The sequence below is a fragment of the Capricornis sumatraensis genome, chromosome 15 (genome assembly GCF_032405125.1).
Source record: "Capricornis sumatraensis isolate serow.1 chromosome 15, serow.2, whole genome shotgun sequence".
Taxonomy (NCBI): domain Eukaryota; kingdom Metazoa; phylum Chordata; class Mammalia; order Artiodactyla; family Bovidae; genus Capricornis; species Capricornis sumatraensis.
The window spans coordinates 67447227-67473646 of NC_091083.1; the positions used below are offsets into that span (position 1 = coordinate 67447227).

General features: G+C 39.8%; 1 protein-coding gene across 4 annotated transcripts in view; it reads left to right on the forward strand.

Annotated features, from left to right (window-relative positions):
* Positions 1 to 277: 277 nt before the first annotated feature.
* Positions 278 to 26420, forward strand: part of ACSS2 (acyl-CoA synthetase short chain family member 2) — a 42316-nt gene continuing 16173 nt past the window's right edge. For all 4 annotated transcript variants that reach the window (XM_068986958.1, XM_068986960.1, XM_068986959.1 and 1 more), the window contains exons 1-2: positions 278 to 494; positions 6102 to 6297. In XM_068986958.1, the coding sequence (XP_068843059.1) occupies positions 317 to 494; positions 6102 to 6297 (374 nt within the window). In that variant the 5' untranslated portion in view covers positions 278 to 316. The remainder of the gene's footprint in view (positions 495 to 6101; positions 6298 to 26420) is intronic.

Here is a 26420-nt window from a genome sequence, read left to right on the forward strand (position 1 = left end):
ACCCTCTCTCCTGTCACGCCTGGCCCCTCCCCTTCTGCTTTCCCGCTGAGGCTCCACCCCTTCCGCAAGTAAGCTCCGCCCCATGCCCCAAGCAATGCTCAACTTTGGCCTATGGGTTTCTTTACTAGACCTGGTCCCAACACCACCAGGCACGGCTCCGCCCCCCTGGGCCTCTCCCTCTTGCACCTGCCTAAGCCCCGCCCCCGCCCCAGGCCCCCGCCCCTTCTTAAGGCCCCGCCCCTCGGTCGGCCTGTTTTCCGCGCCTGGGCGCCAGCTGCTACCGCCAAGGCGGCTACAGTGTTCGGAACTTGAGGTGATGGGACTTCCCGAAGAACGGAGCCGGAGCGGCAGCGGGAGCGGGGCCCGGGAGGAGGCTAGGGCCCGGAGCCCGGCGCGGAGCTGGTCTCCTCCGCCCGAGGTCAGCCGTTCGGCGCACGTCCCCTCGCTGCAGCGCTACCGCGAGCTGCACCGGCGCTCCTTGGAGGAGCCGAGAGGTGAGGCGGGGCCCGGGCGGGCCTGAGGGACATCAGCTAGAAGAGAAGTGGGGGTTCACAGGAGAGGGAGTAATTGGGGGTGTTCCGTCGGGAAATGGAGGTTCCGAGAGGAGATGGATGTTCCCTTGGGAAACTGGGGAGTTGGTAAGGAGATACAGGTTCTGTTATGGAAGAATAGCGGTTCTTTAAGGAGATGGAAAAGGGGTTCCGGGAGGAGGGGGTTCTCTGAGGCGAAGGAGGAAATGTCGTTCTGTAGGAAATGAGCGTCTCCTAGAAGTTGGGGGGTTCCTTTGCGACTTGGGGGTTTCGCAGATTCTGTGAACGTCTGAAAGAGTGCAAATGTCCTGAGAAGAGAGTTCCTCATATGAACAGTCGGGCTCTTAGGTGCCAGGAGCGCCTTGAAGGGAGGCGGGCCACGAAGAGAACTTTCTTTACCGCTTTTCAGCCCAGCTCAGCCCAGTGCCTCCTGACACCTTTCGCCTGTGAGTTAGTCTCCACTGCTGAGGGGCACTCGAGTCCCATCCTGGCAATCCCCAAGTTAGTAATGGAGATCTATTTTTAGTATTTCAGAAATCTCGATGAAGACTACCATGTAAGACTGAACAAGTCACTAAAATATTGTCTTTAAAATAAAAAAAATTAGGGCTGGGATTGTAATAACTCCGTAATTCTGATAGGTAGTGCCATGTCTTTGAGACTCAAGCTGGGTAAGGGGTCACAGATGTAGCTGAATTGGAAGGCGGTATGATGCTGGCAGTGGGACATGCATGAACAATCTGGATTTAGATCTTGGCTCTGCCACTCATTTGCTCTTTGGTCTTGAGATTTTAAAACCTGTCTGAAATTCCTTTTCTTTATCTATAAAATAGAGGTAATAATACCTACCTTGAAGATTTGTTTGAGGGCTAAAATGAGTAGTAAGTGAAGTGTGCATTAGAGTGCCTAATGCACAGCAGCTTTCACTAAATAGTGGTTAGTCTGATACCCATAAGAGCAATGTGGATGAAGCAACTATTTAGTAAGCAAGCTAAGATTAAATCAGGTGTAGAGCCGTTGATTGCTGCAGGCAATGTCCAAGTTTTAGTGCTCAGACCTCTTTTTTTTTTTAGGTGTTCTTATAGATATTTGTTGACTAAATTTGTCTATATAGACCATCCCTTACACAAATATTACACTTAATCTTTTAATTGACTCTTGTGGTTGGTAATTCTTTTCTTGTCAAGTTCCTACTCTTTACAAAAGATTTCAGAGTAGGCTTCCTTTAATAGGGAAATGAGCCAATATCTTTAAATAAAAATGCAATCACATGGAAGTTTCATAAAACACACCTACAACACCACCTGTATCCACCAACTATCCCAGGATTCTGACTTCTTGGGATAACATTGTATTTTTGTTGGAATTCTCTAGGAATAAAATATAAAGGCCAATTCATATACTGGCTCTAAAGCAATATCATATCTTCATCTTTCCAATGGAGACTTCCTAGTTGGCTCTTAGAGAGGTGATCTTATCTATAGACTCACTTCCTAATCAGAGTTTACCTTCAGATTAGATAACTCCAGCTTGTTTCTTTTTCTTTCTTTCTTTCTAAAATTGAAGTATAGTTGATTTATAATGTGTTTGTTTCAGGTATATAGTTCAAAGTAGTTCAATTATTTACACATATGTCCATATTCAGACTCTTTTCCCTTATAGGTTATCACAAAACAGAGTATAGTCCTTGTGCTATACAGTAGGTTCTTGTTGGTTATCTATTTTATATATATTAGTGTGTGTGTGTCTGCCTTTTATGAAATTCTATCAAATACTCTTTCCAAATATCTCTTAGGTTACCTTTTCTTCCATTTCTATAGACCCTTTTAATTCAAGGGAGCAGCCTTCTCATTGGTTCTCTCTCCCCTAGTCTCACTCATCTCCATTATTTCTGGTATATTTAGAATTAACTAAACACTATTAGACTGATAATGGAAATAGTGCTTTCATATGTTACTTCAAAAACTTTCAATAGTTCCCTATTTCCTACAGTTTAAAGTTAAAATCCTGCCTTTCTTTCAGAATCTCTGGATAACTAGCCTACCCCACCTTTCTGTTCTTATCTTCTGATACTCCCTACCGCATGCCCCTCATTCTTTAACAGACCATTCTTGTTGATATGCTGTATCCACAGAAGTCCCTTTCCCATCACCATGGCTTTGCCCATTCCCTTCTGTTCCTCCCTACCTAGTCAACCTCCACCAGTTCCACAGAGCATTTCCTGATCATGCCAGTCCATTTTTATCTTTTCTAAACTTCAGTACTTAGAACATGTGCGAGAACCATCCAGAATTCAACAGCTCCATCATAAAAAAATAAAAGCAAGAACTAAATGATTATGCATTTCCCTGACATTCCAGTGGTTAAGATTCCATGCTTCCACTGTAGGGGGCACGAGTTCGATCACTGGTCATGGAACCATGCTGCCTATGGCCTGGCGGGCCAGAAAACAAAACAAAACTAAGTGATTATAAAACTCAGATTTCTTTACTTCTTGTTGATGGACATAAATGTGGTTCATATATGGTTTTACATAATCTGTACCTACCACTGTCACTTAAAATGTATTTTTTTGAGTATACACATATTAAATGTAGTTCTAACAAGATGGACTTTAGAGTTAGATCTTATTTTGTATTCAGGTTACTTGCTGTGTGATTCTTGGGAGAGTTTCCTATGTGTCCTGAGCTTCAGTTTTCTCATGTATTAATATCAAGATCATCAGAGGGCCATATAAAGATTAAATGAAATTAGCTCAATCCTTGGACATTAATGGCATTCATTAAAATGCCAATTCCCATTTGTTCTTTCATTAATGGCCATTTAGTATCCTGTTGTATCACTACCAGTGATTAAAGAGATTTCATCTCTTCAGTTTTCATCAGTTTTTTCATTGTTGAGCTTTAGGGTTGTTTCTAGTTTTACTAGTATAAATGGTGTTAGTATAAACATCTCTTGAGTAATCACTTTTTTCCCTGTGGTATTATTTTCTTAGGGTGTGTTTCCCCAAAGTTAGCAGTTGAAAGAATATAAAACATTTTATGACTCTTGTCATGCATTGCCCTGCTGTTCAGTAACGTTGTGCTAATTTCTTACAATGCTGTTATCATATAATAGATCGGTTTTCTAGGATCACTTGGGCATTGAGTTTAATACTTTCTTAGTCTTTGCTGGTCTCAGAGGCATATAATGGCACCTTGGGGTTGATTTGATTTGGATTTCTTTAATTCATTGCAGGTTGTATAGAAAGAAAAGAAAGTGAAGTCACTTAGTCGTGTCTGACTCTTTGTGACCCAACGGACTGTAGCCTGCCGGGCCCTTCCGTCCATGGGACTTTCCAGACAAGAATACTGGAGTGGGTTGCTAATTCTTTCTCCAGGGGAATCTTCCCGACCCAAGGATCGAACCCGGGTCTCCTGCATTGCAAGCAGACTCTTTACTGCCTGAGCCACCAGGGAATCTGGTAGCAAGATGTATACCATGTGATTTAGCTTTCAGTATATTCTGTCTTGTATACTCAAAAATATTTTATGTTTTAGTCTTATTGCTGCCAAAATCTTGTCTCTCTGTGCACCAATGCCAAACAGAAATACGGAGACAGAGTTATGGAGGAGAAGGAAAGAATAGCTTTATTACTTTGCCAGGCAGAGGAGGAGCACAGTAGGCTAGTGCCTCGAGAACTATGCCTCCTCCCTGGTGAGAAGGGAAAGGTTATATAGTCAGGCGGGAGTATGTGATAAGGATCAAGGCAATAACAGTCTTGTATTCTTTCTTCTGCAAAGTTCAAAGGGGTGGGGTTCCTCACAAGATTGGATGTGTGGAGGGTCTTAGGTGGTCCAGTGTCCTCACCTTGATGAGCCTCTGTGGTCCTTTAATCTTGATGTTTTACTGCTATTCCTCCCTTGATGAGCAACTGTGATGCCATTTAGGTCATGGAGGCTGAATTCTTGCCTATAAGAAGTGGGGGACAAAGTGGGGGACAAACAGGCCTGTGTCTAACGGGGCCCTGCTCAGCATCATTATCTCTTTAATCAGACTGTATAAACTACATCATCCAACTTGAACAGGTCACTTTACTTCTATAAATTTGATTTCTTGATATCAGTAAAATGAGAGGCCGATAACCTCTAACTTTCCTTCCATTCTTATGGTTCTAAGTCTCTCTCTCTCTCTCCTCTAGCTTGTGATCCAGTACTTAGATTATCCTAGGTGTCCTGCAACAGCATGTTTAACCTGTTGAGTACCTTTTCTCCAGAGTAACCAGGCAAATGTTTCAATATTGTAAGTCTTCTCTGGTTAAAACGGTACAATGACTTTCCATTGCTCTTAGAAATGGAAACTGTTAGTTGCTCAGTCATGTCTGACTCTTTGTAACTCCATGAGCTGTAGCATACCAGGCTCCTCTGTCCATGGGATTTTCCAGGCAAGAATACTGGAGCGGGTTGCTGTTTCCTTCTCCAGGGGATCTTCCTGACTCAGGGATTAAACCCAGGTCTCCTGCATTGCAGGCAGATTCTTCACCATCTGAGCCATCAAGGAAGCCTATTGCTGTTAGGCTCAAATTCTCTATGCTTAGAAGGATTGCATGTTATCTGCCTAGTTTATGCCTTATTTTCTGCTATTCTTTCTCTTATTCTCAGTGCTTCAGCCTGAAGGAATTCCTCTTAACGTATCCCCATGGTTCTTTTCTGTCCCATAGTAATGTTTTTCCTGGTGGGAGAGTGAAGAAAAACTCCTATTCATCTTTCAGACTTTAGCAACAGTGTCTTCCTCAGGGCAGTTCAAATCTTGACTTAGTAAATGTGTAAATAGATATCACTAAGTCATGTCCAACTCTTTGCGACCCCATGGACTGTAGTCTGCTAGGTTCCTCTCTCCCTGGAATCCCCAGTCAAGAATATAGGAGTGGGTTGCCATGCCCTCCTCCAGGGGATCTTCCTGATTCAGGAGTTGAACTTGGGTCTCCTGCTTTGCAGGCAGATTCTTTACCCACTGACCCACCTTGGGCAAATTATTTAGCCTCTCTGAGCCTTGATTTTCAAACCAATGAAATAAGAATGAAAAACCCTACCTCCTACGGTTGCGGTAAGAACTAAATGAGATAATGCATTTAAAGAGTTTAAAAGCCACATCTGGTACTTAGCAAATAGTAGTAGGAGAAAGAGATGTTCATTAAGTAATTGCTGAGAGTGAATGAACAAATTTTTCCTTGTCATGGAAGGCTCTGTGGGTAAAGGATTTCTTCCTTTCACTAAAGTTACTGATTAACTACAATGTACTAGGCATTGTGATAGGCACTGGTTACAGTTTGAATAGATGGTGAAAAATAGCGTGGATATTTTGAGAAGGGAGGGAAGAAACTTGAGTCAAGATTCAGCCCATGAGAGTAAAGATGGTTTAAGAGTGTGGTGGATGTTAAGATTTGAGAGGTAGAAGAGGGACCCAGGTGATAGGTCCTAGAGTACAGGGCAGAGAAATTGTGACTTGGTGCTATGCATAGAATGGTAAGCCATCTGAGGATAAATGTGCCTCAGAAGCTAAATGATGTCTGGTCTTTCTTTTCTGTTGTAGAGTTTTGGGGAGACATTGCCAAGGAATTTTACTGGAAGACCCCATGTCCTGGTCCATTCCTTCAGTACAACTTTGATGTGACTAAAGGGAAAATCTTCATTGAATGGATGAAAGGAGCAACTACCAACATCTGCTACAACGTACTGGATCGAATTGTCCATGAGAAAAAACTTGGCGATAAAGTTGCTTTTTACTGGTAAAAACACCTATCTTATAGCCTGTGGCAGATAAAAAGTCACCCTGACATTTATATAGCATTTTATAGTTCACAAAGTACCTTAAAAATCCATGCATTTGATGCTTACAACAACCCAGAAGAATAAGCAAAGTATCATTAACTTAATGTCTCAGGTGAGGAAAAATACCTCAAGTTAAATGACTTCCCTAAAATCATGTAACTAGTATGTGACAGAACTGACATTCAAAATCAAGTGTCCTGACTTCTAGTCTAGGGTTTTCGATTTGTAGTTGGAGAGGAACAATGTGAGGGGGTAAATGGAAGCAAAAAGGACTATGTTGTTTTCTTATTCTTGCTTTGGGAGAAAACTGGATTTTGGATTTTTTGCTGCCACCACCACTGTTATCATCATTATCTTTGATTGAGCTATATGCCAGATACTATGCTCAAGTGCTTCACACATATTATCCTATTTGATGCTCACAACAACTAAAAATATATTATTTATTTTCCTCATTTTACATAAATGAAATTCTGAGACGTAAATAGATGACTTATTTGAAGTTATACAGCTAGTAATAAGGACTGATATTCATATCTTGGTAGCACAGTTTCAGAGTTTATACTCTTAACCATGACATTATACTATCCTTCTAATTTCTTATACAAGCCTCTCAACAGTTTTGCAAATTAGGTATTTTTAGCCCAATTTTTTAGCTGAAGAAATGAAGGATGCATCTCTGCTTCATAGTGAATAAGGTCATAGAGTGAGTAACTGGTGGAGCCAGGGTTCAAACCCAAGTCTGTCTGATTCCTTGTTTTTAACACTCAGCCATGCTGACTCCTCCACTGAAACTAAAACCCCCTCTTCCTAGCAACATAGCTTAGAGGAGGTGTTACTAAACTGAACCTGAAATAGGACCTTGAAGTTCCAGTTATTGGGGTGTTTCTGCCACCAACCATAAGCGCTTTGAGAATTAATGTTTCTTTTTTAAATGAGCCAGTAGAAGAATATTGGTATTTCATGAATGCATTAAATTTGTAGTCAGTAAAACGTTGCCCAGTTTATGTGATATATTAAGAAAAACCCTAACCTGAGAGATGGGAAATTCAGTTTTTCACTCTAACTCTGCCGTCCACTTGCTATGTAACCATAGGCAAGGCTTTTAACTCTCTGAGAGTCAATTTCCTTGTCCATAAAATGGGGGTAATATTAAATCCCACCCCTGCCTTATAACTGGATTGTTAGGAGAATCAAATATGATTTGGTAAAAGCATTTATTTATTTATTGGGAAACACTGTACAAATGTGAGTGGTCTGTTATCATATTACCATTGCTCAGGTTGGGGTCACTTTGCCACTGAAATTCACAGTCCATTATGCCTGTTGAGACTTTGTTTAGCTCCTGCCATAAGACTTTATGCTTGAGCTCCAGCTGACACTTGGGCCCATCTCCTAGGTTCTTCAGAGATCAGAAAACCTTTAAAGATCTGGATAGGAGATACTTTTGTCTGAATTTGTCCCCTGGTTTAAAATCAAGTGCATGATGAAAGACTGAAAAGGCACAGGCCAGAATTGTTTATTCAGTGGATATTGCTGCAGAATCCTGAGGCCCTTCTTTCTAGTTCTCCTACCATCTGTACTTGAACAGAGCCTGTCTTTCCACATATGTAAAATGAAAGGAGTAGATTAGATCAGTGTTTTCCCAAGAATGCTTTTGGAACTACTAATTACTAGACATATTAGCAGGAACTTTTTTTTTCCCCAAGCAGGAGCTTCTTGATTCATGAAAAAAAAAAACAGACTGAGAAGCACTGTATAGTAAATTACCTTTCCGGGATTTCCATTGTGTATTGATACAGTAAAGGCTCCAAGAAGTCCTACAGTAAAGATACCTGATTAATTTTAACATGGGATTTCTAAAGTTTATTTGAGCCCCAAACATTTTTTATAGCATGCGATTAACATCACAAGAAGCAGTATTCCATGGAACACTGATTTATGAAGCACTCGATATATAATCTCTACATTTACTTCTCGTGCAAAATTCTGTAACTCTGTAACAAGACATTTTTACTCCATTTTTACATTGGTCAGTCAACCAATAAGAATTTTAAAGATATTGAGTACTCAGCCCTATGAGTGTTATGGTATAGGGGTAAGAAGAGTGGAAGACAAGTACCACATGGGCCATTATTATTCAAGTCTCAATCTGAAAATAAATCACATTTGTTAAAAGAAAGTAAAGTGCAAATATCCCAGATATTTGTTTACTTCCCTTTTTTACCTCTATATTTCTAAAATAATATGCTTATACTGCAATTTCTTTTTTTTTAAGAAAGCATTGACTTCCTTTTATGATAGATGAGAATTCAGTTCTTAAATACTACTCCAACTTCTTTCTCTTAATCTCAACGTAATTATACCTCTATTTTTTAGTTAATTTAAAATCAGTGCTTATTTTAGAATAATATATGATTGTATTTGCTTTTATATAAAGGTTTTTGTTTTCAAAGAAGTTAAAAATCACCTAAAATTTTCTTATACCATTTGCCTTTATCATATACTCAATATTTTTCAAACTATCATATAATTTATTCTATGAAGTTCTCTTTTTCCCCTTGGTCCTAGAGCCTACCTTCTTTCTGCTCTAATTTTTATTAATGTTTTTAAAGTGACATCTTTTCAGTGATTTGCTCCGGTTGATACACTTCTTATGGAGCCATAGTATGACTTTCTTTTCAGCCTAGACCTTTAGATAACTGAAGTGGCTTTCTTTTCTTTTTTCTGAGCAAACTCCTGGAAATAGTGAAAGACAGGGAAATCTGGAGTGCTGCAGTCCAAGAGGTCACAACGAGTTGGACACAACTTAGCAGCTGAGCAACAACAACATAGTGGCATTAGAAAATCACATTTAGGGCATATCTTATATAGGTACTGAAATAATCCACAAACGAAGTACTTCCGTTAGCCAAAATAGAACACTATTAAGGAATAATTTGGCTTTTAACTTTTGGCTTGACACATTGTAAATATTCATGGAATAATAGTATTTTTAGAATTTGAAGTGATTGTTTTATTAGAATCCATCTAGGCCAGCTGTCTTTACAGATGTAAAGGGTTTATGCAGGGGTCAATTTATTCATTAAATATTTATTAAGGACTTACTACGTACCAGGCAATATGCTGAACAAACAAACAAACTCTCTACCCTCTTGGAGGTTATGTTCCAGCTTAAGGAGACAGACAAACAAATCAATAAATATATGACAGGTAGTGATAAGTGCTGTAGAAAAATACAAAGCAGTTTAAGGAACAAGGAATGACAGTGAAAAATGGGGATTGATATCGGTTGCCCTCTCTGATAAAGGTGACATTTGAGCAGCAATATGAAGGAAATGCAAAATGTCATGCATATAGTTGGTTTGGGAAAGGAAACTATTCCAGGTACATGGAGGAGTAAGTGTAGAGCCCCTGGGACAGGAGTGTTCTGCTACCTAGTGTGTTTGAATACTAGCTAGGAAGTTAGCATAGCTGAAGCAGTATTAGTTAGAAAAACAAGAGTGATAGGGAATGAGGTCAGCAGGACACTAGATTGTATAGATTGAAAGATTTGGGGTTTTTTTTCACAGTGAAATGGGAAACCACTGGACAATCTTGAGCACAGAAGTGACAGTGATTTGACTTATGTTTAGAACCTGTCTTTATGTTGAGAATAGACCGTCGAAGGGCAAGATTAGAAGCATGGAGACTTGTGAGGCTATTATAGAAATCCATGTGAACAGTGATAGTGATTGAAGGTACTTAGAAGTGGTCAAAATCTGGATCTATTTTGAGTGAAGAGCCCATGGAATTTGCTGACTTGAATTGGATGTAAGGTGTGAAAGAAAAGGGAATCAAGATTGTATTCAACAGTGGTGAGGTCCAGGACTGGGACATCTTGACTGTTTTTGGACACCTATGAAAATATTTTATGCAGGGGAGTGATGTCACAGCTGGGCTCAAGAAGATTAATCTGGATTCATATGGAAGTGAGAATATAAAGGCAGAGAGCTGAGAGTTTTGTTACTCAAGGTAGAGATGCCTAAACTGGGATATTAGTTGTGGGAATGGAATAGAACAATAAAATTTTACAGTAATTTAGGGGAGAGAAACCGATATAGGTAACTGGTTGTATAGATGCAGGAGAGACAGGCAAAGAAAGTAAGAGAAGAGTCAGTTGTTCCCTCAGTCTTTCTAGCACTTTACCTCTTTCAAAGGCACGTAGTCATCTGATCCAAAGGCTAAATTTACCCTCTAGACAAGACTATGGTTTCAATCTCTCTTGTACTTTCTACCCCCTAACATGACAGATTGGGGTGTTAGTGGGGATTTATGTGTATATGTATGAGAAAAAAATCAATGACAAAGTTATTAGAATAGTCATTCACAGAGAGATAAGTCAGTGAGGGACATTAGAGGTGGCTTTGGGAGTGGGGCCTGACTAGTTAAAGGGATACTGGCAAACAGTGAGAGATTGGAGGATTAAGTAAAGAGTTTCTGAGGAGAGGGTAGAAAGAGAGGTTGGTGGTTGTTTTTCTGGTGAGTTATACAAGCTGCTCAGTCTTTAGGTTATTCCAGGAGAGGAGCCCAATCTCTCAAGCCCCCAGAATTTGGTTTAGTCCATTCCTTCTACTTTTTGCTTTGGATTGCCTCTGGTTATCATTATCTCTGAACCATCTCCTACCTCAGTCTCAACTGAAGTCTCTTTCCACAGGCTCTGGCTATTTTTCAATGCTTCCTTAGAAACTTCTGAGAAGCAGGTGTCTTCAAGAGTGACCTCAGGGCAAAGGCTCTGCTTTCAGGATCCCTGTATGTTCCCAAATATGAATTCGAAAGTATGTTATTTAGAGCTCTCCAGATCCTGGTGGGGTATGAGTGTGTGTACTTGAGGAGATGGGGATGGTTGAAAAGAGGAGATGAGCCCATGGTCTAACAAGGAGAAGACTGTCAAGGTGACATGGAAAACCACAACTCTAAAATGTGTTGTCTTAGCATTCATGTCCAACGACTCTATTCATTATCTAGGTCCATGACCTGGAGTTCATTTCAGTGAACTTTTTTGTTCTCTATCTATATCTTCACTAGTTTCACAATAGTGTATTTACTTATTAAAATACACCATTTGACCCTTGAACAATGTGAGTTTAAACTGCATGGGTCCACCTATAATGCAAATATTTTTCAAACATAAATTCTACAGTACTGCATGGTCTGTGGTTGATTGAATCAGCAGATATGGAGGAATCAAGGATATGGAGAGGCAACTGTAAGTTATAAGCAGGTTAACCCCCATGTTGTTCAAGAGTCAACTGTACTTGCTAAGGAAAAACATTCATTGAGAAGGAAGATGGCCTCAGACCATTCCCTTCCTCTCTCTGGGCCTTCCCTTTGTGGGAATGATGGGAGGTGAACTACTGATATTCTACAACGCCCCTTCCTGCACTGATGTGTCAGGATTCTATGATTGTTTGAAAAGGAAGTGGTTCTTAGAAGTTCTGTTGCAGCCTGTAGTGGCTCTATGGTGACTCAGTAGGCAGGCTGGTCTTCTGTTGATACGGTGAAGAAAAGGAGCATTTTAGAAGGTTTGGGGTGAAGAGGCTGAGGAAGAGTCTACTCCCCTTGCCTGGTAACATGAACACTTTAGCAAAAATACTTTAAACTAATGGGAGGTATGTGGGGAAATAACTATGCTGGGAACAGTCTGTCTCCACTTGAATCAGATGGGCAGATTGTGGAGGAGGGCAGGGGGATTTCATGTTTAAGGTGTATCGTTAAAAAAAAACAAAAAGGTGTATCGTTAATTTTCTTCTCTTACTTCTCCCTGAGTTTTATGACCATTGATGCCTTAAAGAGCAGTAAGTGGTGAAAATGAAACAAGTAGGCTGTGCTGTCCAAGACATTAGTCACTTTTTAGAAGTAGGTGGGATCTGAATAACATGTATAATAATAAATAGAATATGTTATATATTAATATATTATTATATGTACTAACATATGTAAGAATAAGTATGTAATAACTGGAGACTGTCTTGAGGCCTGACACAAGTGTCCGGAGCCACGTCAGCTACCTGTGTTTGTGTCTGGGCTGACTTCTTATACACGTGTATTGAGTAAATATTTAATGAAGAGAATGACTTTAGATAATGCCTTTTTTTTTGAGCCTTAATCTCACTATAAACAGAGGTAAACAGGATACTTGCTAAAGTTACTTCCGTCACTGATCTTCAGAATTTCTATCACAAATCTAGGGAACTGCAGTGGCAAGGCAGCAAGGAGGAAAGCAGAGGAACCCAGTACTGGCCTCTTGCCCTTGATGAGAGCTGGTAGTTAGGTAGGGGCACAGGTTCTTGCCTTAGGGCAGCCTCACATTTACAACAGTAAATACAGAAGGCTTAGAGTTGTCTGCCTTTTCCTGGATTTGGTATGGAAGAGTTGGGTCACTGGTAATGATACTTAGTGTTTGATAATCATACTTTAAACCTTTATGAGAATTTGAGACTCCCAGACCTTTGAGGTCCACTTCCTGTACAAAGCAGGAGTTGTAGCCCCTGAATCTTCATTCCCAACAATTCTCATAAGTGATCATTCTGATTCTGGAACACTACCAAAACCACAGAGTTCACATAATACCTATCACCTTGTTAGGCACTTCTGTTACCAAATTCTTAGGTATATCCCCTCCCTGTAACTTTATCCCTACTTATGTTCTTCCTGTGGTCTTAATCCTATGTTCTGGGGTCACATAGCATAATCCCATTCTTTTTTCCATGAGACATCTCTTTAGGTATTTGAGGGCAGTTATTACATCCCTTTGCCAAGCTGAGGTAGGAATCTAAATCTAGAAGATGCCTTGAAGATGCCTTCCATTGTTTCCCCATCTTCTTGCCATGAAGTGATGGGAGCAGATGTCATAATCTTAGTTTTTTGAATGTTGAGTTTTAAGCCAGTTTTTTCACTCTCCTCTTTCTCTTTCATCAAGAGGCTCTTTAGTTCCTCTTTGCTTTCTGCCATAAAGGTTGTATCATCTGCATATCTGAGGTTATTGATATTTCTTCTGGCAAATAAAGAACTTAGTGCTTGGCAAACAATATATTAGCTATTTTTATGATTATGCCAAAGCCTCATTCCTAAAACAAGAAAGAGCAGAGCTGATCTAATTGAACATAGATTGAAGGACAAGAGCCACATTCTGTTCGCTTCTTTACCTTGTCATTGTGGTCCCTGTGAGATATGTGGGTGGAACCTCTGGGGATTTGCAAAACTCAGTTTGGAAACCCCTGATCTAGTCAGTGCCCTTGTTTTATGGATGAGGTAATCTTAAAGTTCCTTGTATAGTATAGTTTCTGGAACAACTCTATCATGCATGTTGGTTTCCTGTAGACATTCTCTAGTTGGCCAGTATCACTTATTAAGTACTCTACCTATGGTATGCCTTGGACAGGGAATTACTACCATTCTTTGCTCTGACCTTGGATAGCTAAGATCACACTAGACCCATTGACAGCCATCCCTACCACTCAGTCTCCCATAATGCCTAAGAGTTTTCTATTTGTTCTAATAATAAACTATGTCTCGTCTACATTGTACGTATGTAATTGTTCCCTTATTATTTTGAACCTGGGTATGGTTCACAGTAATACTTGACAGATGAGGAACTTAAGGCTCAGAGTGGAAGTGACTTGGCCAGATCACATAGCAGTTGAACTTGTTCTAGAGAGAACTCTTACGTTCTTTGTTATAGACACTATGCTTCTCCTTTCACAGACCTAGCTCCTCTGACTGTCTGTCACTTATTTAGCCAGTAGTTTACTTACATGGTTTAGGGTTGGCTTAAGAAATGTTGACCACAATTTATAATGATAATTTATAAGGCTAAACACATTAAAGGGCAAACCTCAAGGAAGTAAAATCCTTTTCTTAGCTGGGATGTGTTCATTCATCCATTCATTAAACAACTTTTAAAAACTGAATATCTCCTATATATAGTCTGCATGGGGCTTCCCAGGTGGTGCTAGTGGTAAAGAACCCACCTGCCAATGCAGGAGCTGTAAGAGATGTGGGTTCGATTCCTGGATTGGGAAGATCCCTTGGAGGAGGGCATGGCAACCCGTTCCAGTATTCTTGCCTGGAGAATCCCACGAACAGAGGAGCCTGGTGGGCTACGATCCAAAGGGTCACAAAGAGTTGGACACAACTGAAGCGGCTTAACACAGCATGGCACGTAGTCTGCATACTACCTTGAGAATAGTGGGTGGGAGGCACAGGGTAATAGCAGGGGAACCAGTAAGGGGGCATGACAGCAATTGAGATAATTATCATATCTCCATATGATAATGGAGGTAACAGTAGGGGCTGTGAAAAGTGGTCAGAATTTGAAAGTTTTTTTTTTTTTTTGCTGTGCTGTGAGGCTTATGGGGTCTTAGTTCCCTGAGACGAGGGATTAAACCCAGGCCCTCAACAGTGAGAGCATCAGGGAATTTCTCAGATTTTGGAATTTGTCAATATTTTGAAGGCAGAGAGAACCAATAGAATTTGCTGATGAACTTGATGTGGGGGTATAAGAGAATGGAGTCAAGAAATAAAGGTGTTTTTTTTTGGTCTGAGCACTGGAAAAATATAATTTCCATTAGTTGAGTTGGAGAAGAAACCGGGAGGAAAAGCTTTGAGGAAGGATCAGAAATTTGTGTTCATATACAGCTGTAAAATTACAGCTGTGACATGTGTTAGGTAGCCAATAAAGAATTTGAAGTAGAGATATGATATATCAAGAGTTACACTTTGAAAATATCACTCTCTTGATCATGTATATACTTTTTAAAAAATAATAATAACACCCCCCTCACCCCCCACCAAAGCCTATTCACGGATCTGCAGGCAGAGTTGCTCACCATTGCTTTATGACCTTTGGCAAGTGATGAAACCCTTCTGAGCCTCAGTTTCCTGACCTTTCAAATGGGAATAGCAAATCTTGTCCTGCCAGATTCAAAAAATTCCTACAAGGATTAGCTGAGTTGAAAGACAAGAAAACACACCAAAAATGTATGTTATTATGAATTGGTGCTAATACTTACATATTCACACATATTACACACATCTAAGGGTATTATTAGGCAGGATTCAGGACTGGCAGCCACACATGACTTCTATACTTTCCAAAACGTCCTTCTTTCCTCTGATGAGCGTAGCCTCTTTTCTCAAACTTGGCTCAGAATCCACGGTTTCTAGGAAGGGTTTCACGATTGATCGTGTTTAAGTTATTTCTTTGCATCCTTTTTGTTAATTTCCTACTTCTGCGTTTTCTTGTTCCCCTTGGTTGCTGTTTCCCAATATTGGCCTGATATGGTGGGTGGTTTAGATCTCTCTAATTAGAGATTTTAAGCATCTGAAAGTAAGGAATAATCTCTTACTCCCTTACTTTCGTAATTTAGCAAACAGAAGGCGCTGATCGTTGGGTGGCCGCTCTGGCGAAGATCATCCATTTCCAGTCCTCTGTGGCTTGGGAGTTTAGTAAGTAAAAAGTTTTGAAGTAGGGGAAGAACCTTTAGTCTAGGAACCTCTCCAACTCTTCTTTACCTACAGAATAAAATTTAAACTAAACATTTGCGGCCCTATATATGTATGACCCGTCTCTAGCCTGTATTATTAATCTTTAAAGTTTTGAAACATTCTTAAACTGATAGAAAAGTTACAAGTACAGCTCTTTCTCAGTTACCAGGGCCTGTATTTAAGCAGAGGCAGGAATGTGGAGCTGACAGGCCAGTGGCCTGGTGCTGGGTCTGTAGCAAAATGTGACCTGTTGATAACCCTTTAAATCCCACCTAAACCAAGAGGTGAAGTTAATCAGTGAATCTGGGGCTCTGAACACACATGGAGTCTGGAGGGTCAGCTTTCTCTGGCCAAGAGCTGCTGCTGCACACCTCTGTTTGAAAGCAACACCTTGCTGCAGTGACTCATCTGCATCCAGGGGCTGCACAAGGGCAAAGTAAAGCTGGATTACCTGGGCCTGACTGTCAAGGGTTTTTTGGAGATGTCTTCATGCTTGCCTTGGCTGAGTCCATCTACCTCGCCTGAGTGCTGATCTGCCAGCACCATATCAGAGTCTGTAAGCAGGTAGTGAACATAGAATCCTTCATTGTCTGTGAGGCCTCCCTGGAAGACATTTGTCTTTTTCCCCTTTTATCCTTACCAGGAGGCCTCATGAAGAGGAAGGAAAAGAAAGGCCAACCTGGAGCTGGACCTGGCAATAAAGAGCAAGTTTAAGCTTGTCCATTACCACCTGGACTGGTGAATTGTCTAATTTTCTAGTCAGACAATAAAACAGGATCAACACTTAAAGAGAAAAAACAAAGGAAAAAATGTACATGAAAATTGCATGTACAATACAAATAGCTTTTTTCTTGAACCATTTGAGAATAAGATGCAAACCTTGAATAGTATACATTTCCAACAAAGACTTTCTCCTGTATAACTGTAATACAGCTATCAAAATCAGGAAATCAATACTGATCCACCATTATTATCTAATCTTCAGATTCGACGGAAGTTTTGACAGTTGTCTTAATAATGTCCTTAATGGCAGAAGGATCTAGTTCAGAATCACACATGACGTACAGTGGTCGTGTCTTTTTAGTCTCCTTCAATCTAGAATAGTCCCTTAGTCTTTTCTGGATTTTCATGGCCTTGACATGCTATCATTTCAATCTTATAGGCTACAAAATACAGCTTAAGGGTCTAAATTGAATTGGCTGATCTTTCATTTTATACCAATGATTGAGATTTAAAAAAAATATGAATTTTTCAGCAAGGACTTCCAAAGAGTTGCCTGTTTAAAATTGTATGAAGTAAGGGTTGCTGCTTCTGCTGCTGCTAAGTCACTTCAGTTGTGTCCGACTCTGTGCAACCCCATAGACGGCAGCCCACCAGGCTCCACCATCCCTGAGATTCTCCAGGCAAGAATACTGGAGTGGGTTGCCATTTCCTTCTCCAATGCATGAAAGTGAAAAGTGAAAGTGAAGTCGCTCAGTCATGTCTGACTCCTCACGACCCCATGGACCGCAGCCTACCAGGCTCCTCCATCCATGGGATTTTCCAGGCAAGAGTACTGGAGTGGGTTGCCATTGCCTTCTCCGAAGTAAGGGTACTTTTGTGCAAATTCATACATTGAATTAGAGGTAAACAGTAATCTAGGTCTGGTGACCCAAATATTTACCTGAGGATATTGTTAATAATCCAGATTCCTAGATCCCACCCAGCCTATTGAATCAGAATTTTCAGAGGATAAAATTTCTGACTTGTTATTTTTTAAAGTTCCTCACAAGTTTTTGATATGGTGGGCAGTGGCAGGATCTCTTTGAAAAGTAATTATTTATGTTAGTGATCTAATACCCAGAAGAATTTTGATATGTAACTCTTCATACATTTTAAAGTTCAGATTTAAACATTTTATCAAAAGATTAAATAACTGCAAAGAATCTAATTTCTAATGTGTTTTTATTGTATATATATATATATATATGTTATATATCTTTTTCAAAATCTTGAAGCTGCACATTTAGCTCATATAATTTATAGATAATGTTCATCATATAACCTAATTTGTACAGACAGTTCTGTCAACATGTCACTCCTTTCAATATTGATTTCTTATAGAAGCTCTCTGGTTTGCTTCCTTGGGGCTCTCCCTGTGAATTTATGCATTCTCAAATTGTCCCTTTGTTTGGCACTCTAGAGGTTTGTTTTTTTATTTTTTAACCTCAGCATTGTATAGGCATAATAAAGTTTGGGATAAAAGAGAGACATGGCATTTTTTTGTAAAGTGGGAGAAAGAAAGTGGGAAAGGAATACCAACTTAGATCACTGTTAGGAAAGAGTACATATGAAAGTTGAAACTTTGGACACTTACTCTCTTAAAACTTTTCCTGCTCAGGTACCCATGCTGCTGCTGCTGCTAAGTCGCTTCAGTCATGTCCGACTCTGTGCGACACCATAGACGGCAGCCCACCGGGCTCCCCGATCCCTGAGATTCTCCAGGCAAGAATACTGGAGTGGGTTGCCATTTCCTTCTCCAATGCATGAAAGTGAAAAGTGATAGTGAAATCGTTCAGTCGTGTCCGACTCTTAGCGACCCCATAGACTGCAGCCTACCAGGCTCCTCCGTCCATGGAATTTTCCAGGCAAGAGTACTGGAGTGGGGTGCCATTGCCTTCTCCACAGGTACCCATAGGAATAGAGTACTATACCTTAAAAATTACTAATTTAAGCTATATCTACCTAAATAGCAAAGAACTATTGACATGAATCTTTTTGCATGTGTCTGTTATACTTGAGAGACTTGTTGTACATGTAGTGTGTTGTCCCTGGCGGTTCTTCCCACTCACTTTTTCTAATCTAGGCATATTCTCATCTAAGGCAGCATTCCAAATACAGTGGTAATAAAGGAGCTGAGAGGGCTGCCCTCATTCATTTATTTTGGGGGAGACTAGCATGGTAGGAACAACTGGATGATAGGAATGAGTATCATTTTCCTCCTGTAAGAAGGCATGTAGGCATCGGGAGAAAGGTTACCTTCTATACTAGCCCAGGCCTGCCTTCTCAACAGAGATGTGTAGAAACCACCTGGCACCAAAGCCACTTTGGCCAAGGGGAACAGGCGCAAGGTCTCTGGCTCAAGGCCTAAAAATAGCTGGAAGGAGAACAGGGTGTATTAATAGCTCAGATTGCAAAGCATGTGTCCCATAGCCTGAACCTCATATTCAGGGGCTTCTTCCAGTCTCTTTCATGGCATAGAGTCCAGGATTGAGTCCATTGTAGGGGCTCAAGAAACTTTTCTAGATATGTTTCCAAATCCCATTCCACAAGTTTTAAACTTTTCCCCTCTGTCTACCATTTCCCACTGTCTGTTTAGCATCTGTCTTCTTCATTTGTATCCTCTATAATCCCCTCTTTCCTTCCACGTTTCCTCACTCTGATCAGCCTAGATCTGGCTGATCATGTAAGCAGAGAAGTTTATTCATTCCTTCTTTTATCTACTCATTTCATAGTTATGTATTAAGTGCCTATTATGTGTCAAACTTTATGCTAGGCACTGAGGAGGAAACAGATAAAAAGATATCCTGTCTGCCTTTAAGAAACTCACAATCCAGTGAGGGAAACAAGTGTATACTGTGACTATAATGCTAAAAATTAATAAATGCCAAGTCTTTAGGTAAATAGAAACAGTATGAATGAATGGACAGTATGAATGAATGAATAGTGCTAAGGTACAATCTTTCAGGAAAGAAAGATTTGTAAAGATGTCTATTTTTTCCAAATTATTCTATGTGCTTATTGCAGTTCCAGTCAGAATTGGAATAAGTTTTTAAAATTTGAGATATAATTCATAACATACAATTTGCCCATTTAAAGCACACCTCAGTGATTTTTGGCCTATTCACAGAGTTGTACAAACATCATCACAATCTGTTTTAGAACATTTTCACCACCCCAAAAAGAAACCTCATACTCATTAGCACTCACACTTTCATTTTCTTCCAGCTTTCCTTGCCATCAGGGCTAGGCAATCACTAATCTATTTTTTGTCTCTATTCTGGACAGTTCATATGAATGAAATCATACAATATGTGACCTTTTGTGTCTAGCTTCTTAAACTTAGAATAATCTTTTCAAGGTTCATCCATGTTGTAGCATGTGTCAGTACTTTATTCCTTTTTATACAAAATAATACTCCATTGTATGGATGTGCCACATTTTATTTATCCATTTTTCAGTTGATATATACTTGGATTGTTTTCACTTTTTGACATCATGAATGATGCTGCTGTGAATCTCTGTGTACAAGTTTTTGTTTGGATGTATGTTTTCAGTTCTCTTGGGTTATTATAGTTTTACTAAAATCCATGGTTGGTGGACTTTAACCTCACAGTTCTCAGGACTCCTGCACTGATTTTCTTCTTTCTGCTAATCCTGGGTTTTGGAAACATCTCTCTCCTTATATAGTCCAGTTTATTTAGCAGGAGAATGCCCTGAGGCATATAGACTCTAGAGCTAGCCGCAGGTGACTGTTAATATTTAAAATAGATTAAATTAAAAATCCAGTTCCCCCAGAACATTTTAAGTGTTCAGTAGCTATATGTGGCTTGTGGCTACCATATTGAATAGCTCTGCTTTACAATAATAGTGCTGCTAAGTGCTAAGTAACCTCCAGGCCATGACTTCCCATCTGTACATTTGGTTTCTCATCTGTGAATAAGGGTGGTGAACATCAAAAGCCCTATCTTCCTCTGGCATTCTAAGTGATTTATGATTCAGTCTTTGGTATTTGCCTCCTCCCACCTCCTCCTCCAGCCCTTTTCCTTGTTCAGCCAGGAGTATCCAGAGGGAACATTAAGCTACTAATGTGTCAAGCTATGTTGCTTCCAGACCCCACTCCCTTGGTGAATGGGAAAGTGACTTGAGGATATACTTATGTCTAAGTGCGTCACATTTGTGCAGTGCTTCATGGATCAGAGAACACATTATTTCTTAATTTTCCCAAATCAAAGAATCTCAAAACTGGAAGGGTCTTAAAGGTCATCTGAAAGTTCACTGAACATGAATCACATGGATTGCTTATAAAATGAAATTCCAGGGACCCCACTCCCTTGAGAATGATCCAATAGACGACAGGGTTTCCCTGTTCCAACCTGCACAATCCTACACTTCTGGACAACTCTGGCATTTAGAAAAAGTGTTAATCACTCAATTGTGTCCGACTCTGCAACCCCTTGGACTGTAGGCCACCAGGCAACTCTGTCCATGAAATTCTCCAGGCAAGAATGGAGTGGGTAGCAATTCCCTTCCTCAGGGGATCTTTCTGACTCAGGAATCGAACCTGGGTCTTCCTCATTGCAGACAGATTCTTTGCCATCCGAGCCACCAGGGAAGCCTGACATTTAAAAAGGCTTTCTTTATATTGCACTCTCCCAATTGACCTAGCTCTTCCAATTATAGTTACAAAATACTAATTTGTTTCTTTCCCATAATAATCCTTCAGGTTCATTCATTCATTCAGAAAGTATTTATTGAGCACCTATTATATACAAGGTTCTTTGCAAGGTGTTGGGGATTCAGTAGTGAAGAAGACTAACTTGGTCTCTGCCTTCAGGAAGCTTACAGTCTAGTAGGTGAGACAGACAATTAGCAAAAAAATCCCAAAAAACAGTAAATAAATAAGACAATTACAAATTGAGAAAAATGCTATAAAAAATAAACAATTTTGTGATGAAGAATGTCAGGAAGGACTGATGCTGGTCATGGAAAGCTTCACTAGGGAAGTGACAGTTAAACCAAGATCTGAAACATGAGGTAGAGCAAGCCATTCGAAGAGTTCAGGAAAAATAGAAAAAGACCATGGCATGTTCTCTCAGTCAGAAGGCCAATGTGTTTGGAGTCTGGTAAGCATAATGGAACAATGGTACATAATGAGTTGGAGAAGATACTGTAGCCTGGTTTGTGTTTGTAATAGATCATTTTGGTTTATGTGTAGATTGGAAGGGGGCAGGAGTGTAGTGGGAGGCCAGTGTGGCGTCACTGTGGTCATCTAGGCACGACATGAAGGTGGCTCGTACTATGGTGGTGGCAACAGAGATACAGGTGTTTGAGACTTACTATCAGGTTTCTCATTATATTCTCACCTCCAGGCTAAACAGATAAGTCCAGTCTTCCTTTTAGAACAGTTTTGACTCCTCTCATCTGGGTACTTCTTCCCTGGAATACCTAACTCACTAGGTTAGATCCTGCCTTCTGATGCTTCTATGAGGAACCCAGTTTTCCCCATCTATTTTTTTTTTTTCCTCAGCTCTTTCCTCCTATCTTGTGCTTTACTTTTCTGCTAGTTTAGGGAACTAAAATCTCCAATTCAATGACTATCCTCATACAAAGAGAAAGAGCTCTCCAGTCTTCCCTTGTCATTAATTAGTTATAAGTTTTTCACTGATTTGACCATGAACCTTAAGTATTTACTGTGCCAACTGTGCTTAGAGAAAACAGAAAGGAAGAAGACACAATTCCTTCCCTTCAAGAGCCCAGGGTATAATGGGAACAGGAAGGCCCCAATAAATGTAATACAAGGTGGAACCAGTAGATCACAAGGAAAGTAAGGTAAAGGGACTTGGAAGGAAGAAAAAATTTTCCACTTTGAGGTAGATGAGGAAAAAGAGAAATTAGGGAAGACTTTCTGGAAGATGTTACCTTGGAGTATCTGGGACTGGGGGTGGACAAGTGCTTTTTTATATGGCGTGGTCAAGGATGACCTCACTGAGAAGCCAACATTTGAGCAATAACTCAAAAGATAGGGGATAAATCATGTGGCTCTCTGGGGGAAGAATACTCAAGTGGAGGGCAAAAGTTCTGAGGTTAAGTGTGATTGGTGTTGCCAAACAGTAAGGAGGCTATGTGGCTGGAGCAGAGAGGTGGGGAGAGGAAGAGAGAAAGGGAGTATTTGAGGACAGAGAGGTAATGAGGAAATCATGTAGCAGGTCAGTGTGAGGACTTTTACTCAAAATGATATGGGATGACATCTGAACATTTTGATCAGAGGAATGACATGATCTGACATACTTAATGGTGACTTTGGACTATGATGGTAGTAGATGTGAAGGGAAGTAGTCTAATTCTGAAGATATTTTGCATCAGTAATGGATAACAGTGAATATGGAGAGTGTAAGGATAAGCTAGTTGTAGAAGTTTTCCTTAAAAAAAAGATTATATACCTTGAGCTGTCCCATACCATATGGCTTCCAGGTAAAAGGGAAGTAGCTGGGTCTGCTGCAGGGTTCCCAATCTGTAGCCCATCAGCTAAATCTTTCATTAATAGTTTTGTTTGACCACAGTGTTTAAAGTTAAAGTTAATTGCATCAAACTTAAAAATTCAGAAACAGATTCCAGGTCTCTCTTGAAAAACCAAAAAATTGGGCAGTATTGAGACCTTATTCCCAGAGGGCAAAAGTTAATAGGCACTACATTTAAGTGTTAGATGCCTCCTCTTTCCAGACCATGTATTCTCAAGTTTTCCAGTCCCCGCACCTCTCTATTTTCCCCCCTAAAACTAAGTGGGCACATGCTGCTGTTTGCTTTCTTCTTTTTATTTTTTTGATATAGTAAAATATTTTACTTATTTTATTCAAATTTTAAAATTATGAAATGTTCCAGATATATAAAATGTAGAGATTTATATTATAGGCACTCACTTGTTTATTTTATATGCTTAACATGTTGATATTTCACCTAGTCTTTTAAATTATTTATTAATTTATTAAAAATTTATTATTTTTTTATTTTTTAACATAAATTTATTTATTTTAATTGGAGGCTAATTACTTTACAATATTGTATTGGTTTTGCCATACATTGACATGAATCCACCATGGGTGTACATGTGTTCACCTGCTGCTGCTGCTGCTAAGTCACTTCAGTCGTCTTTTTTAAATTGAAGTATAATTTGCTTACAATATTGGTTTTAAGTGTATAACATAGTGATTCAATATTTTTATAATTACAAAAATGATCATCAAAATAAGTCCAGTTACCATCTGTCACCATACAAAGTTGTAGTATTATTACTATATTTTCTATGTTATATATTACATTCACAAGACATTTATTTAATAGCTGGAAGTTTGTACCTCTTAAGCTCCTTCACCTGTTTCACCCATTCCCCATTCTCCTCTGCCCCCAGCAACAACCCCAGATCTATGAATCTGTTTCTGTTTCATTATGTTTGTTTATTTTTAGAGTCCACATATAAGTAAAATCATAGGGTGTCTGTCTTTCTCTGATTTACTTCATTTAGCATAATATCCTCAAGTCTGTCTATATTATCACACATGGCAAGGTTTCACTCTTTTCTCATGGCTGAGTAATATTACATTTTGGGGGGGTGTGTGTCCCCATGCACATGTGTGTGTGTGCATGCATGCTCCCTCCCCTCTCCCAACCATCTGGGGCCCCAGCCAAGTGTGTATGTCAGAGAAAGAAGACACTGGAAGGAGTAAGGTGCCTATATCAATAATGTATAATCTGAGCACAGAGCCAGGGAGAGAGATGTACACTCTGTGTGTGTGTGTAACTGGAAGTGGGCTCAAGTAAGCTGTTCTTGTGTTCTTGTTTAGGTTTGTTCTTATCTGTGCCTGTGCACCTTCTATGTACCAGTCTCTATTCTAGGTATTGAATCTCATTGCTAGGGATGTAGCAATGAACAAGAGAGACAAGGTCATTGTTATCATGGAATTTATATTCCAGTGAAAGATACAGATAATACACAAGTGAATAAAATACATGAGCTAATTTCAAATCATAGAAAGTTCCACAAAGAAAATAAAACAGAATAATGTGATAGAGAGTTTCCGGAAGGTGCACATAGGTGGATACTTAAGTGTGTGGTGCATATACTTGCAGATGGGCCCATGTTCGAGTCCTATATCCATACATTAATGCTGATTGTTCCTATGTGTGCCAATGAGCAGTTCCTATGTCTGCAATGTTTTTTATATTAGTATACATGTTTTTATGTATGCAGGGGTACACAGGTCAGCATACATATGGGGACACGTATGCATGGGTGTGAGATGTACGTCAGCATTTAGCTGTAACTAGAGACGTTCCCGTGTGCCACTTGTCAGTGAGCCAATTAAGGAAGTGACTTTTTCTGCATCCGGAATTCAGGGCCATTTGCCAGCTTCCTCTCTCCCAGTTCCTTCCCACTTTAAACAGCTCTATGCTTTTCTCCTCTTAGCCCTAGGAAGGTGAAGCCAATGAGAGGATAGTAACTAACTCATTGAGCCAGGAGCTGGAAAGAAGCTGATAATCTTCCATAAAATCGTCAAAGACCTGGCTTCCCTACTGGTCCCTGTCCTTCACACTATGAGGAGAAACAGCCCTGACTTGAAGTCAGAAGACCTGAAGATCTGTTCTTGGCTCTGCCGCTTATTATTGTGATCTTGACAAGCTCCTACCTCTCTCTGGATTTTAGTTACCTCCTTCGTAAGTTCTCTGGGTGGTAAGGAAGGAGAGGAAGCACAGTGACCTTTATGGAGGGCTACGTGGTGCAGCCCAAAAAAGGTGGGAAGGCATTCTGAGCTGGGGCATTGGTGTGATTAAGATTGTGGAAGTGGCACTTTGTGTATAAGGGAAGCCAGGAAGAATCTCCTTAGAATAAAATTCAAATTTCTTACCGTGCCTACAAAGCCCTATGTGATCTGGCTGCTGCCTACTTCTGATTGTTACTCTCCTTCTTGTTCACTACGCTCCAGCCATATTAGCTTCCTTTCTGTTCTTTGAATAGGCCAAGCTCTTTACTACCCGCCCAGGATACTCTTCTCAAGAACTCATACATTTGCCTACTCTCATTGCTCAGGTCTTAGCTCAAATGTCACCTCTCCAGAGAGAGGCCTTCCCTGACCATCCTACTTAAAGAACTTATCCTCTAGTATTTATCAGTATTTAAATGTCCATATCTTTGACCCAGCAATTTCACTTCTAGTAATTCATCCTGCAGATATATTTTCAAGTGAGTAAATGACATATTAATAAAGATACTCATTGAAATATTTATTTGTTAAATAAATGATGGCACACACAAATAGTAGAACATTATGCATATGACAAAGAAAATGAAATAGCACTGTAAGTCTTGATGGAAAATGATATCCAGATATATTGTTAAATTTAAAAATTAAGCCAGATGATCAAGCTCTATATTTAAGATTTGTGATATTCAATAAAAAACAAGATACAGAAAAATGAATATTGTATGTCACCATTTGTATAGAAAAAAAAGAGTATATAAACATAGAAGCATGTTTATATGCTTGTCTAATAGGCCTGTGCTGTGCTTAAAGCTGTTCTTTCCCACCTCCACATTCTATGTTTGTTTGGGGACTGTGAAGTATTTATTTCTGAACAGCATTAAAATTCAATTTTCAAATTCATTTTAAAAATTTACATATCTTTTAATGTTCATTTCAGTTCAGTTGCTCAGTTGTGTCTGACTCTTTGCAACCCCATGGACTGCAGCACGCCAGGCTTCCCTGTCCATCACCAACTCCCAGAGTATGCTCAAGTT